This window comes from Python bivittatus, unplaced genomic scaffold (genome assembly GCF_059951505.1).
Source record: "Python bivittatus isolate LINGU-HERP-01145 unplaced genomic scaffold, Pbiv_v1 ctg000080_np1212, whole genome shotgun sequence".
NCBI lineage: Eukaryota > Metazoa > Chordata > Lepidosauria > Squamata > Pythonidae > Python > Python bivittatus.
In genome coordinates, this window is record NW_028277035.1 from 20,480,900 (window position 1) to 20,496,439 (window position 15,540).

Genomic DNA, 15,540 nt, shown 5'->3' on the forward strand with positions numbered 1-15,540 from the left:
GGATGAACAAGTGAAAGCCAAAGAGTGCATACTTTGAAAAATAGACTCCCATTCTCCCACAAAGGCCTTTGCCCTTCTTTAAGCTGTATGTGTTTCACTGACAACTGTGAGATGTAAAATTGAGTGAAAGTGCTTGTCCATTCACAGGATGGACAGGAGAAATTGAATTCATTAGGATGGCATCACATAGCCAAATCCAAATGTCTAAATATTAAAAATACCCTCATCATAAACTTTTATAGAAAACTAAGGAGTGATTTTCATGCTGTAAGGGTCACGCTCATTACAGGATGACCCCATACAACCAGAACAGTGTGGGGGCAGTGCAGCAGTTAATGTTCTCCTTGGTGGTTGCTGCCACAATCGCCTTTTCCTCCTTTCAACGGGAATTTAGGAGCAGGCCATAAAAAAGGAAAAATGCTTTTCCTTACTATGTATTGTCGAAGGCTTTCACGGCCGGCATACGATGGCTGGTGTGGGTCTTCCAGGCTGTGTGGCCGTGGTCTTGAAGTTTTGTTTCCTAACGTTTCGCCAGCACCTGTGACCGGCATCTTCAGAGTGCAGGAGCACAGACAGGAGCAGTTCTCTCTGTGCCCAGGGTGATGCACAGATCACCCTGGGCACAGAGAGAACTGCTCCTGTCTGTGCTCCTGCACTCTGAAGATGCCGGTCACAGGTGCTGGCGAAACGTTAGGAAACAAAACTTCAAGACCACGGCCACACAGCCCGGAAGACCCACCCCAGCCATCTTTTCCTTACTGTTAATAGAAAACAAAGGTTTAAGTCCACTAACTAGTAGCCATTCAGCTAAGTCCTGAGCTTTCTGAGGTGTGTTTCTAGATTATAATCCCCAAGACACAACCTGGCATGAAAAATGTCTGTTTAAAATAATATATACTTTATTAGAAGTCAAAAAGGACAGGGAAAACATGAATGGGTGTTGGGCTTAGAAGAAAAGGATTGAATCCAAAGAGTAAGATTAATCAAAAGAACACCAGAAAGTGTCATCTAAAACAGAGCTGAACCTCAGGAAAAAAATAGCTGTGGAAGGAATCAGGCAAGTTTTTGAGGACATCTAAAATACGTTTAAATTTTAAAACTGGTTTCTCATCATTTAGAAGTCTGTGTGTGATTGACTGTTTCCTGAGTCCTGGAAAATTTACATTTTACAATCCTGGAATAGGTTCAAGTTCCTACTTTCTTTCTTCATCCCAGAACCAAGCTGCTCTTTCCTTGGGAAAATTCAAAGAAGAAAAGCCTCTAGCAAATTCTCCCCCTATTATTTGACTTCAAAAAAAATGGGGAGCTCTGTCTCTCACAGATTTAGGCAAATGGCTCTTCTAGGCTCCCATGTCAGTGGCAGAACGGGATTAGGTTACAAGTCAATGATGGTCATTGTGCTTTAACAGGAACCTCTCAGTGTAAGGTTGTCTTGTGATAGTGCATATGTCTCCTCATACATCTTTTGTAGCTGCTTGTTTTCATGCGAAATTAATTGCAGAAATCTAGACTTCATTGCTAGAAGAAGGCAATGGCAAACCATTTCTATATTGCTGCTTAAAAAGCTACACTGATGTGTCCATGAAGTCACCAGGAGTCAAGCTTAACTCTGGGACTTTACATTTTTTTTTTTAGCCTTCACAGAGTACAACAGACCTAAGCCCATGTACATATCCCTGCATTAATTGCTGTTTTTAATAAATCCATAAAATAATCCAAGAACATGTACACATTCAGTGATCATGTTGATGAAAATTAAATCAAGTGTCTCACCCAAATTTCTCACGATAACCTAATGCCTAAACTAGAAATATTAACAAAAGGTTTTCTCATATTTAAATAATATATCTAAATTTGTAAAAATGTAATAAATTCAACGAATATCATTTGAACATCTCCCATCAGCAAACCTTATCCATATTTTCCTTGTCTTTGTTACAGTTTTGTTTATCCGTAATGTAAACTTGAGAAGTTACTCCCAATTTGCCTCAAATACAAAAGTGAATTCAAAGTCCAGGCCTAAGTTAGAGCAAACTATATGCGTGTTCTGTGTTGTGTAGCAGAGACTACAGCGAGATACTGACTCAGTTTCACCATGATGATTATCAAGATTCCACCAATCAACAGCAGACTTGGCCAGGCAAAAGCAATGAGAAGGCCTTCTGGGGGATATAATCTCTTTAAAAGGACGCTCTCTTCTTTTCTTGATGGGTCATAATGACAAAGAAATGTCTGATGCTTTCTGAAATTGTCTCTTATCTTTTCTACTTGCTGCTGAACTTCTCTATAATTCTCCATATCAGGAGGAATATAGGAGCACTGCAGAAACAAAGAAACAAAACTCAGAATACTGCTTTTTGCAATGATTTTGCTGAGGATATACAGTCATTTTGGGCTATTTTTAATCAATGCTGTGTACTAGTATTGTTTTTCTGCATTGCGGTAGTTGTGGACTAGATTATGAATATGTACACAATTGCTACTTTTGTAGGGCAATCCATGAGCTTTCCAAAATTACCCTTCATTTACTTGAAGTTAACCAAAGTTTTGCTGGGGGGTGGGGTGGGAAGAGCATAACTCAACTTATTCTTACAAGCAATTAAGGCATCAAAAGCTTTTTCCTCTGCTGTGATTGGAACTAAAGGAACTACTACTTCTACAGGTACAGTATAGGATTGTGGGGAAAATGTTGCTAGAAAGAAACTGTGATCATGGATTTTTTTTTTTTTTTGCTCTTAATCAGAACTATGGAAATACTATTTTTTATGTGAGTGTAGGTAGAAAGGGGAATTAGGAATGGACTAATATGTTTGCCAGTAAGTAGGATTTCTTTCCAACTCGAATTCTGCTCTATTTTAGTTTTTTTCCCCCTCTTCACACATGCCCATGTAAGTTAAAAAAACAAAAATAGACTAATGAAATTTTACTGAAGAAGCGGGGAAATATAGCAGGATTTATTTTCTTTTTTTTTTTTTAAGGTACTTCCAGTTTGTTCATTTTGGGAGAAAATTTGAGGATTATACTTACCATTTCTGTTTTGGAATTAAGTATTTGAACTTCCTGTGAGCTCACCTTAGAGCCATGAAGTCTCTGATAGCCAAACATTCATATGGGTTGTAAACTGAGCTTTCACTGAAACAGTGAGCACTGTGGCTATCCTTGCAATTTTGATAGTTAGATTTCATGTATAGTTCGCTTCTTTATAACTTCCCACAGATGTTTGATCTGTAGTCTTAGGGCGTAAATCTTACTGAATAAATTGGGACGTAGATAGTTATTTATAAAAGTTGTAATTTCAACCTCCCTTAGACTGGAATATAAAAGTTTCAGCTCATGTTTTCATTTTTTTTTTTCCCAATAAACACAAAGCTGGGATACAATTTCATGAAGAAACAACCATAAACAGTTGGAGTTAAAACTGACTAATTCCTCTAAACATATATTTTAAACTATAAATTCCTTGGGGGGGTAAACATATATAGAATAATGCTGTCAACATTATAGCATGCTGAAATGTTAAGCTAGCTACTGATATCAGGAACAATTGAAATGTTGGTGAGATGAATTTTATGTTCTGCTAGGAGTAGTATCAATTATCTAAAGAACAAATATTATAAAAAAAAGCCTATTATAAATATTTTAAAAAATGCTAAATATTTAGCATTAATAGGATTGTATGGTATCAGGGAAGGGAAGGAAGGAAGGAAGGAAGTCCACTGTTATGAACCATATGGCAATCCAGTGCCTTGGGCAGAATGTCCAAGATATTATTGTAATATAAAGTTTGCAGTGTGGTTATTTTTATTCGCTAACCTAGGTTTTGAAGATAAACGAAGCAGCATTTCTAGCTTTACCCTGGAGATCCAATTTTACTTAAGATGAATTAGCTCAGAGCAATAGTTCATTTAACTGACATAAAAAGCTGTCTCCTAAATTTAGGTCTGTTTAATTGAAAAGTAAGACAGGAAATCTGAGGCATACCCATTTTGAAGGAAGTAACCTGATACTGAACGACTATTCCTAAATTCTCTTTTTAATTGCTCTTGCCTGCTGGAGATAAAATGTGTAAACACCATTTCACAGCTTTAAAGTAAATGCTGAGCTGCCCATTAGAGAAATTTGCTTTATTGTTTTTATCTACAGAATTATAGATTGCTGGCAAATGATTTTCTGCCAGGCCATGAATTATGGCAGGGTGATGGATTCCACAAGAAATGAGCCTGAAAATAAGGGGGTGTATAAAATGATTCACTCTAAAGAAGAAGGAGAGGAAGAAGAAGAAGAAACAGCTATATCTGATGGCAAATGATGCAGCTTAAAGTATTTGATATCATTCTGAATTGCTCTTATGTATGTTAGAGGGATAAGCATGTTTAGTTTTGCTCTGTTATAACCTCAGATGATCTGCTTAACTTTGAATTCTAGAAGAAGGTGTGGTTTTGAAAGGACAGAAATAGATGTCGCACATGTAGCCTTGCAGTACTGATACTGAATGATAATACAGTGGGGAGTGTAACATTGATGGTTTGGCCAAAACATTCTTTCAAAGCTGCTTTGTGAAATAGAGTGCCCCTCCATGTTTTGGGACTGATGCAAAGCCAGGACAAACTTGTTTTTATGGAGAACTTCACTAAGGCAAAGTGAAGCTGCCTTCCATTGACCTATTGCTTAAGTACCTCTGAGCCCAAGTGATGTCTGGCTTTATACCAGCAGCAACTGTATAAATACTGTCAGAATTGTAGACCTCTGGCAGGCTAGGAATACAGGTTTGTGGCTGAACAAAATTCACTACTGTTCAAAAATCCCTGTTGTTTGCATAATCTGTCAGGACAGACATAACATTGCCACAATGTTTGCGTCAATGATATTTCAGGACATGAAATGATAATTTGGCAAAGATAGCCATTGTGTCACCGTTTATTATATCCCATCTTGCAAGTAGCCTGATTAGAATTTGCTGAGTAGCAGTAGAACTTACAGATTTAATATCTAGCACTCAAACCTTGGGATTTCGGTCCACGGTCTCCTCTGTGTGGTAGAGCATTACCACTTGCCCTAAATGGGTTAAATTCACATAGACTTCCAGACAAGGATAGCGAAAAATATCTTTATCACCAGAGCCTTCATTGAATGAGCAATGGACTTTTTCCTTGATGTTAGCTCTCACCAGGTTGCATTCGCTTTCTTCAGCCCAGACACTGCAGAGACAAATTTCTTAAGACATTATTTATAATTTGACCCTGGTAGTATATAAGTATCTGTTTCTGATATTGCCAGCACATCCTGTGTAAAAAATGGGGTGACACAGAACAGTATTAAAATTATGTTGTCCATGTGAATGAAGGCAAATATGGACTTTTGGCAAATGAATTCTATGGCAAAAATATGTAAATTGTTCATTATATTCAATTATTTTGAACATAAATTTTCCCGTCATCCTGTAGGTCTATAAAATGTAGACTTTTAAAATAATGTCTGTGTTTTCAGAAGTGTACTTGTGTTAGTCTGTTAGACTTAGAGAAAAGCAAATTTATACATGCATTTTTGTGGACTGTAATGAATTATAGTCTATGAAATTTATGCAATAAGTAATATGCTTTTTTTAAAGTAACACAGCCATCTTTATTTAGTATAATTCAGATAATTAAAAATTGAATAAACAGATATCTCAGAACAAATGCATTAGAGATGTTGATTATGGATTTATTAGAATTGGTTCAGGATTCCTTTCCACATTCACATCAGCTTGAAATAATACAAAACAGAATGTTGGTTCCTAATGTGATTTGATGATTCAAATGGAGATAGGGATACTCTCTATAGAAAAATCCTACCTGGGATCCCATGGTGCCCCAGGATAGAATCCATAGCAACTTTAGGATCTCTGACTGTTAAGATAAGAAGCAGATTTCATGCAATTGCAAGGTATCACCAAGGCTGTCGAAGGAATACCCCTTTGGTCTCATGAAATAGAGTGGCTATGAGTAAAAGCTGAAAAAAGCATAAGGCAAGAGAATATTAGCTGCTAGAGAGATGAAAAGAACAACCAGAAAGAAAAAAATAAAGCTTTTATGGTGACATGTGGGTGACCTTTACAGAATTCCAAATGTTCTTAGCAGCTTCCTCCTCCCCAAGATTGGGGTCCACTTTAGCCCTCCAAATGTGCCACTGAACTCAGAGTCCTTATTTATGCTGAGGTCAAAAATATATGGAGGAATGACTTTTTCTCCTGGAAAGGAGATAACATAGTGTGTGACATAGATCTTTTCAGAATTAGATGTTTGCTACCCCAGACTGCCTCAGAAGCAGTAGGAGTAGACAGCTGGACAAGGTTAAAGAATAGTGGAACTCAGTGGCAACCATGGGGGTTTGTTCAAATCTGCAAACTAGCAGGTATGGTGACAAGATCAAAGCCCTGCCTCTTTTGCAGTGAGGTTGCATGCATGCACAAAAGGGAGAAGGCTTCAGCTGCAACACTCTGCCCACCAGCATGCAGATTTTTATACCCTTCCTGTGGATGCCTGTGGTGGACATTATGGATGACTAAGAGCTCAATTTTTTTTGAGAAGGTGCATTTGAATACAATTAATTTAAAAAGAGATGATTGTTGTAGTTTGTGAATAGATTGTATAGGGCTTGTAGTATTCTTTATGAAGAATTGTAGAAGCAAAGGTTTTTCCAGAATTAAAAGGATTATTTGGCAATGCTGAAGGGATAACCTGGTTATTCTCGTGTGTATGTGTGTGTGTGTGAAAGAGAGAGAGAGAGAGACCTCCTGTATCTAATGTCCTTCATGTGCTTTGGATTACAGCTGCTGTCATTCTTGGCTGGTGTTATTATTTCCCATCCTGATCAGGTATAGTGGGAGTTGTAATCCCATGCATTGAAGATTACTTTGTTATGTTGGACTGATATGTTAGATAGAGGAAGACCAATCTTCTAATGTGAGCATTATTAAACTTGGGTTTGCTGCATTACAAACAGCATTTTCATGGAAATGCTCCTAAAAATATTTGGATTATCTAAAATGCTGACAGTGGGTCATGTTACCTTCACTGAGAAGAAGAATTTATGTAAATGTACAGATGAGTGTAACTTTGCTAATAAAAATCATGGATGACTTTGAATATTAGCTTGAAGATGGAGACCATTTGCTCTTGATTTTAATATTCTTTTACAATGCCCAAACAGTGCTTCTCCTCCCCACCCGCATGAAAATGCTTCCTCTTCACACCTCATCACTGTTTAATTTTGTTATACTGCTTTCTCTATTGGAGATCCAAATCCAATGATATTAACTCTACATGATCTCATGATCTACTGACCTCAAGGGGATAGTAGGGAGTGGATTTACTTTACTTTAATTTTTTAATAATAATAAATGAATTAAATTTAATTTAGTTAAGGATTTATTCTGCATCTTCTTTTTATTTACCACACTGCCTGCTTTTGTCTAAGAGATTGCTAATCTGAAGTCACTTCTTTTTTGCCTTTGTTCTCAGCACATATAAAGAGAGCCCATGCTTTAGCATTCTTCTCCTGAGAGGACTTAACTATCAAGGTGCTAGGCTTTGCCTATCCTTGTCATCTGTTTCCTGGAAATAAATACCATTCTCAGGTCAGATTCCTGCTGCCAGGAATGCCGTCTCTCTCTCTCTCACGCACACATGGATGCACACACTGTTTCCATCCACAACATTCCTTCCCTTCCTAGGTCAGGTGTCTTCCCCCATTCCATCTTCATCCTATTTTCTCCCTTTTTGCTCTTTCTTCTGAAATGGAGGGAAATACATGTGGGTATGGATTTCTGTGTCTGGTATATGCAGATAGAGATCAGTTGGTTTGGTAAAATGGAGTGCCTTATTTTACATGCAGTTAGTTTGATTAGTAGTTATTAATTTAATTAATATTAATTTCCTTTTTTGCCCTTACCCTGCCCGTGTGTGTGTATGTGTGTGTGCATTTGTATACACACATGCACCCACCTATACATATGTGTGTCACCCACAGAGGTTAAATAGGAAGAGGAGCTCCAGAATGGGTTTCTGTTGGGGTTGTCAGTTTCATGTTAACGGGCTAAGGAATATGGGCATTACCAGGATTTTGGGGCATGCTTGGATTTTCTTCAACCTATTCTTACAAGTGGAGCCTTGAGGAAAAAAAAAAAAGATGGAGAGATCCTGGCCCAATTATATTGTTGCCTCCAAGTACTACAAGTATTCAATTTTTAACCACATGAAAGAAAGATTAAAATATTTCTTGTGTTCTAGAAGCAAAAGCTTCTTCCATTTAAATAACACTGATTCCAGTTTAACCATTTATGTTTCAGCTTTCGTATATTAATGAACATTAATAAACATGTAAGATTCATTTGTATAATCCAGCTAGCCATTCACTGGAGGTGAAGATCTCTATTAGTATCCTTCCTTTCCCCAGCATTTTAAAGGGGCACATAATGCATGAAAACCTATTAATATAGTTTCCCCACCTCTGCAAAACTCTGAAAGAAAGAAATCATGCAAATAAGACATAATTTTTGTACATACAGATCCCACAGCACAGAAGAAAGACATTTTCCAGTTTTTCCATTAAGCAAATGTCTTCATAGTCTGGTATTGCTGGAGCTGGGAGTTGTAAGCTTCCAAATAGACTCACTTGCTGCTTGAAAACAGACTTTTCTGCATGGTTTAAGAAATAAAGTGTATAAAGTCTTTTACCTTCTTTTGTGTAAGGGCACCAGGACGATACCAATAAAGAGATACATCATTGCTGAGCAGGCCATCATTCCCAAGCCTAGGCACAGGGCTCTCGTCTCCCCTCGTTTTTGTGCTGCCACCAGCTTTTTCCCCAACATGACTTCCCGGAATGCTTCTGGGGTTCTTATCTCTGCCTAAAAATATAACCAAATCCATCAGGTGTGCTCTTATGATAGCTCCACCTAACAGTAAACTCATTCTCATCCCAGAGATTTCACATAACTTCTTTTAATGTTGTTCAGTACTTGCTTTCCAAAAATGAAAACTCAAAAGCAAGTCCAGTCTTGCAGGGCATGCAATAGTAATTAATTGCATTTACTCGCATCTTCAAGGGTAACATCAGAAATCAAACATCAGATGCTCTGACTGTCAAGTATTTATTTTTAGCAGGAACAGTTTAGTGTTTCCATTTGTAAATGCTGATGGTTATTGCATCCAAAAATCTAAATGGCATTACATTTCCTGCAATCACTGGTTCTCATCCCATGCACTGGCTGCTTTGTGTAGCTTGAAAATTATTACATGCTAGGATGTGTAAGTTCAACATTGCTCGGCTGAAAGGTTTGCTTCCTGACTAACTTTTTGTAGGTTTTAGGATTTGGCGAGGTAGAGATAATGCTCAAATACTAGACTAGTTTTCCAGATAGTGTGAGAATATCTGAATTAATAATATTCCTCCCAAGTAGAATGAAGGCACATTCTTTGGGGATGGAGTGGGGAGATGACTGTCCCAACTGACCAATAGAGAAATGAATGGCTCACCCAAAAATGAAGAGGGGAGGATATTTGGCCCATTTTCCCTGACAGCCATATTAAATGCAGAAAAAGTTGACAAGTTTGTAGTGTTCAGTTATGCTAGAGACTCAGTTAAGGATGAATGTAATTAAAATGCATAATTTTCTTATGCATTTACTTTTTTGCTAGCCAATACGTGACTATCCTCACAATTTTCTCTTGATACAAAATAGCTTTAGAGGAAGAGTTTTTGTCAGAGCTGTGACAGAGAGAATTAAGTCCTCCTTTCTCTACTGTCTGGTTTTCAGGAATATTGTTTATAAGTTGGAGTGAAGAGAGATTTATTTGAGAAAGGCAAATCAGTGATGTTGGGCTTGGTGGCAATGGAAAGGCCATGATTCATTTTATTTCACCCTCAGGCTCCCTTTTCAATTGAATTGCAGTTTTGCAGAATCCTCCAAAGTCATCCAAACAGCAAAACTATAACAATCCTGAGAGAGTATATTTGTAAAGTCTGTCAGCAGCCCCAGTGCCATAACTTTTGGACCTGCTGTGAACAGGGAACTAGACAAAATACATCTTGTATTGGAAGCCTTTGAATAACTTCTAGTTGAAGATGCTATGAACCTAAAATATGTCAGCTTCTATTCTGGGAACAGTGCTGTGTTGAAAATTTCTTCTATATTACTTCCCCATCCATTCTCTCTCAGCCTGCTGGATAATAAACGGCTTTCAAATTTTGATATGGTCCTCATGTGTTAAGTGCAGGGTTCTGGAGCTTTAGATTCCTGAGCTAAACTACTGAGGTATAGGTTAGATTAGAAAATATTGAGGTAAAACAGTGAATCTGTAAGATGTGATTTGGACCTACTTCTATGTGGAAGTGCATCAGCAAAACAAAGGTCAAGAAGATATAAATCTGTGGCTACCTTAGCCAAGACTGTGTCTCTTAGAAGTCTCTGAAATGGATAACTGCTGTATTCTTTTACCTGTATTTTATGCTGCTATGTTAGTGAAAGAAAGTTTTAAGCATTATGTTGACCCTGAATATGATGAGTACAGAATAGGGCTACTGTATCTTGTTTTCAAAAGTCCAAAAGACCACTGGGAGGCGCATATATATAATGAATATATACTCAGGGAAGCTGGATAGGAAGAAGATGAGCATGGTTTTAAAACTGGATGAGGAAAAGTCAATAACCTGTGCCAAGCTGATGGCGCTATCTGATAGCTGAAAATGCAAACAATATACAAGCTCTAGTAGTGAAAGTCAAGGAGCACAGTGAAAAAATGGGACTAAGGCTAAATATAACAAAGACCAAACTAATGACAACAGTTACAGCAACCAGCTTTAGAACTGGCAATCACGATATCAAAATGGTGGAGAGCTTCTGCCTTTTAGGATCAACCAACAATACTAAAGGAACCAGTAGTCAAGAAATATACCACAGGCTAGCACTTGGTAGAGCAACCATGAATGCCTGGGAAAGAATACTCAGATGCTGTGATTGTCAATACCTGTGAAGATCAGAATAGTGCAAGCAGTGGTTTTCCCTAAGATTCTATGGAAGTGGAAGTTGGACTTTGGAGCAGCAGGTCAGAAAGTGTATTAAAGTTTTTGAACATTTGTGTTGGAGAAGATTCATGAGAATACCATGGATAGATAAGAAAACAAACAAATGGATCATTGAATAAATCAACCCAGAGTTCTCACCCATGGCACAAAGATCAGGCTGAAAGGATCATGCTTTCAGATACATTATGCAAAGACCTAGATCTCTGGAGAAGGCTCTAATGCTGGGTGAGGTAGAAGAATTCAATTACAATGACAGTGGGTACATGATTGGAAGATCTAAAAGACTAGGTTGAGAAGAGATCCTTCTAGAGAAAATCAATGTGGTTGCTAAGAGTTGGCACTGACTTGATGGCAATCAATCAATCAATCAATCGATCAATCAATCAAATAAACTACAAATTATAAAGGAGCAGTCCACCATTTAGTATCTGTAATAACTCAGCTTAACTCCTGCTTTCTTATAATCAGGAATAAGGAATTTACTTAGGCTAGGAATTTTGTTTTTATGATGTATTTTAATCCTGAGGTATAGAATTCCCACCCTCTCATTAACCAAGTCCTTTATTTTGATGAAATAGGAGCCCTTTATGCTTCAGTTGCTAGTTCTGTTTGTTTTTTAAATCTTTTGAAGTTATCCTTCAAAAGCTGGTACCAGCTATATTTTGACAGAAAATAAAGCCAAGTGCAAATATTTTATTTCTTTATATATATTTGCATCAAAATTCAATATATGCTGTTGGGAAAGTGAATTTACTGCTGAGTTTACTACTTCATATTTTTGCATTAATATTCAGTATATGCTTTTCTGTATTCTTCTCTTTAAATATCCCACTTAAACTGTTAGCTGCACTGCACTGTCCCAAGAATAATTCAAGTAACATAGAACAGGAAGAACAGAAGATGAATCCCAGTGGATCAGTTCTGCATTCTTTTTGTCATGTAATTTATATATATAAAATAAAACATCACTGCCATAATTACCAGGCAGAAGGCTTTAATTCTAATGTTTAAACATGATTACTTTATTTTTTTTTTATTTAGAGAGTCCTACATCCTGGTTTGTAGTATTCCTGGTACATCAGTTTATCCCCTTCTTGGACTCAGTTTTTATCATGTTAAGTTTTTTCCCCCCTAGGCTTTGATCTTTTCTTTTCTTTTAAAAAAAATATATTTTCATCGATTTATATGTTGCTCTTCTGAAAATATTTTCAAAAAGTTCACAAGGAACTTGAACTTATTTATTAAATCCATTAATTCACCTTATCACAATGTTCAGCATGAGTAATAAAAAGGTACATTTTAAAAACAAATCGCCAAAAGAGCCCTCAACACAAACAGTGTAAAACAGCACCTCGTTCCATTAAATGCTACATCAAGCAAGAAAGAAACCATTGTCAAAGGCACTTAGGTATATTAAATCCACTTGTTCTCAGGATTACTGAGATGTCGATGGCAGGAAACGAAGTATAACTCTCCTCCACCTTATTTCAGTCCTGCCATCATGAAGTCTAGGTTCCTGTAACTTTATCTGCCCGTCCAACTGAATCTCAAATTGTCCTGAGATATGTATGGTTCCTCCACCACAGACAAGAAAATATTGTAAGTCCTTTTCCACAACAATTTTACAATAGTTATTAAACATGAAAATAGATAATTCATTCTTTAAAATGCACTTTCATAACAAATATGATTTTTAAGCAATAGATTAATCTATTTTTCTGCTGCTTCTTTATATGCTGTTATGCTCCATATGTTATGCTGCATAATTTAAGCAGTGGTGCTTATTTTCTATTCAGAGGAGATACCAGAGCCCAATTCTTTCTGGAAACCACCACTCTTTCCTTAATCTCTGAAATAGCAGTCTCTCTATGAACAATATTATATATTTCTACAAATATCAGTTCTCTATGTGCCAGTCTGTATATAGGCAAAAAAGGCAAGACAGAGGTTTGGGAACTGAAAAGTTTGGGAAAGTTTCAGGCTTGTACGTTTACAAAAATAGTGAAGAAAGAATGCAGAGAATTTGGCTAGGTTAGGGACGAAGTGGAGAATGAGTGAGAAGGAGCTGAGGTTAAATGGGTTATCTTTGGAGACATCACTGTTGAACAGGAATAATCTCTGTTATAACATTTGGTTGCAGGTCACATTTTTGTTTATCGGTAATTGATATATTTCAGTGATAAATACATTGTTGATAACAGAACTGCAGGGATGACCCTTGATATGAGACAGTGGAATAATATTTCAACCTAAATGTCGCAATCAAACAATAATCACCCTAATATACTAAAAAAAAAAAAAAGTGAAATGCAAATTAGATGTTGAACAAAATGTACTTTAAAGAAATTCATTTAATTTCTGATTATCTGAAACTAGAACATTCCCCACTCCCAAAAAATTGCTACTTGTTTGCTGCAAATGTCTACCTATCATAACTGGCACCCTAGACATTTCTGTACTTTCTACTGTGTAAACTTGCTACAGACATTCTCTATATTAATTTGCATTCTAAAATGTCATTAAACCACAATGAAAATGAGAACATCTCAAAACATTGAATCTTTTCCAGAAAACAGAAACGGACATTTCCTTTTCATTAAATCATTAAATGATATTTAATTATCACTAAACAAAACTACAGTGTTGCCATTGCATGTCCATAAAGTAATGCTCAGAGCCTTAACATTATAAACATGAAATTGTTCAGTTTTTTTAAAGAATTTTTGTATCAGCAAAAAAGGAAAATATCTGTGTTTTTGTTTGTTTGCTTACTTAAAAAAAAAGTTTAAATGTTTCTGAAAACTGTTGTGAATCAGGATAGGAAAATACAGTTCAAGAAATGTTAATGTATTCGGAAATACTGTACCACACGGGCTTGCTGAAAACAAAAACTTCAGAAGTTATACTTACAGCCTTTGAAATGTGGCGTAGAAGTTCATGAATTTTTTGAAAGATTCTGATCTGCAAAGATCTGCTCCATGCTGGCACAAATCTGTAGCTGTAAAACAACTATCTTACTCAGACCTTGCTCTTGCTGATTTTTGGAAATGGATGTTTAGCTAACTTTCTTAGTATGAGATTTCTACTACCATAAATGGTAAGGTATGGAAATGTGCAGGCTTTTCAAGATTAATTGCTGCAGTGCAGGGAGCTGATGTGTTATGAACAATTTCAAGCTGGCATTGTCTATTCCTTTGTACTGGAATTATACAGTGGAAATGGAAAGATCCCTGTTTTGTATGTCATATTGTAGCTAAATATAATCTCCATACACTGGTTGCTTTTTCCAAACATTAATTTTAAAGAGAATCTATTATTTTGTAAATATGTATCATTCATGCCTAGGCCTTTACTTTTCTACATCTCATTTTATATTATTAAGATAAGGTTTGTGTTTAATTGTTCTTTATCTGAGTAACAAAGTGTAGATACTCTTGGACCCTAAAACATGATAAACCCTTGGTGTTGTCTTGGTGATTATTATTTTTCCTGATGGCAACACATCCCTCAGCAAATGAAAAACCTAAGAACAAAAACATTAGAAAGATTTTGATGAGAATGGGCCAAAGATTTCCCCAAATTTAGTTTACTTGATCATTGCATCCTGACTGCCACCTTTTGGTCAGTTATGTGGAAGTTAAGTTATTACTAAATCTCTCTGATAATTACATGTAGAATATTTAAATACCTTTTTTTTAAAAAAAAAAGTGCGTTCATGTGATTGCAGATATGGATGCAAAAGGATTTAGAATGGTGGAAGAAAGAAGGACATGAATGGTCATGTTTTAATACCATGCTTTGCTAAAAGACAGCACATAAAATTTGAGAAGAAAGAGGATGTTTAGTACTGAAAGATTCCAGTGAAATATTGCAAGCAAGACCCCAATATTTAAAAATATGTTGCTCTTTAAAGCAGATATGTCTCTTTTTGGAATTGTACAGTGGTGTTCCACATGTTCTGCACGATCCCTGGAAAAGATGCTGCTGAATTAAAATTGTTTGCTGAATTAAGTCTGTGTCTGCACCCCCTGCACACAAAGCACCTTTTTGGAATCAAATCTGAAGCACTCAATTGGCCTACATTTTAATCCATTGATTAATATTGGCAGGTGATAATAAATTAAGTTTAAGAAATAAAATATTAGAAACCGTAACATTTTACCTGGAGCTTAACTCCAGCTAGCAACAACAACCTTTGTGGAGCCTACCCTGTCAGGCAGAGCAGTTGGCCCTACTTTTTCAGCATTCAGTTCCAGTTCACCTCAGGGGACCAGGAGCACCAGGCTAGAAACTGGGAGAGTGTGAGTTCTAGTCCTGCCTTAGGCACAAACATTGGCTGGATGACCTTGGGCCAGTCACTCACTCTCTCAGCCCAAGTCACCTGACAGGGTTGTTGTTGTGAGGAAAATAGGAAGAGGAAGGAGTATTAGGTATCTTTGCCACCTTGAGTTTATTTATAAAAATAATAAAGGT

The 15,540-nt window shown here is 36.6% G+C and overlaps 1 protein-coding gene across 1 annotated transcript; it reads right to left on the bottom strand.

Annotated features, from left to right (window-relative positions):
• Positions 1 to 879: 879 nt before the first annotated feature.
• On the bottom strand, positions 880 to 14,121 carry KCNMB1 (potassium calcium-activated channel subfamily M regulatory beta subunit 1). Its single transcript, XM_007428665.3, has 4 exons — positions 13,978 to 14,121; positions 8,718 to 8,890; positions 5,003 to 5,198; positions 880 to 2,319 (listed from the first exon to the last, which is right to left on the bottom strand). Exons 2-4 carry the CDS (start codon positions 8,852 to 8,854, stop codon positions 2,035 to 2,037), a joined length of 618 nt encoding a protein of 205 aa, XP_007428727.1. The 5' UTR covers positions 8,855 to 8,890; positions 13,978 to 14,121; the 3' UTR covers positions 880 to 2,034.
• Positions 14,122 to 15,540: the final 1,419 nt, after the last annotated feature.

Excerpts from the sequence above, each read along its gene's own strand:
- KCNMB1 (XM_007428665.3), bottom strand. The coding sequence starts at position 8,854 with ATGTTGGGGAAAAAGCTGGTGGCAGCACAAAAACGAGGGGAGACGAGA. Across the intron at positions 5,199-8,717 it reads GTGCCCTTACACAAAAGAAG|TGTCTGGGCTGAAGAAAGCG; the intron begins GTAAAAGACTTT and ends TTGTCTCTGCAG. Across the intron at positions 2,320-5,002 it reads CCGTGGACCGAAATCCCAAG|TGCTCCTATATTCCTCCTGA; the intron begins GTTTGAGTGCTA and ends TTGTTTCTGCAG.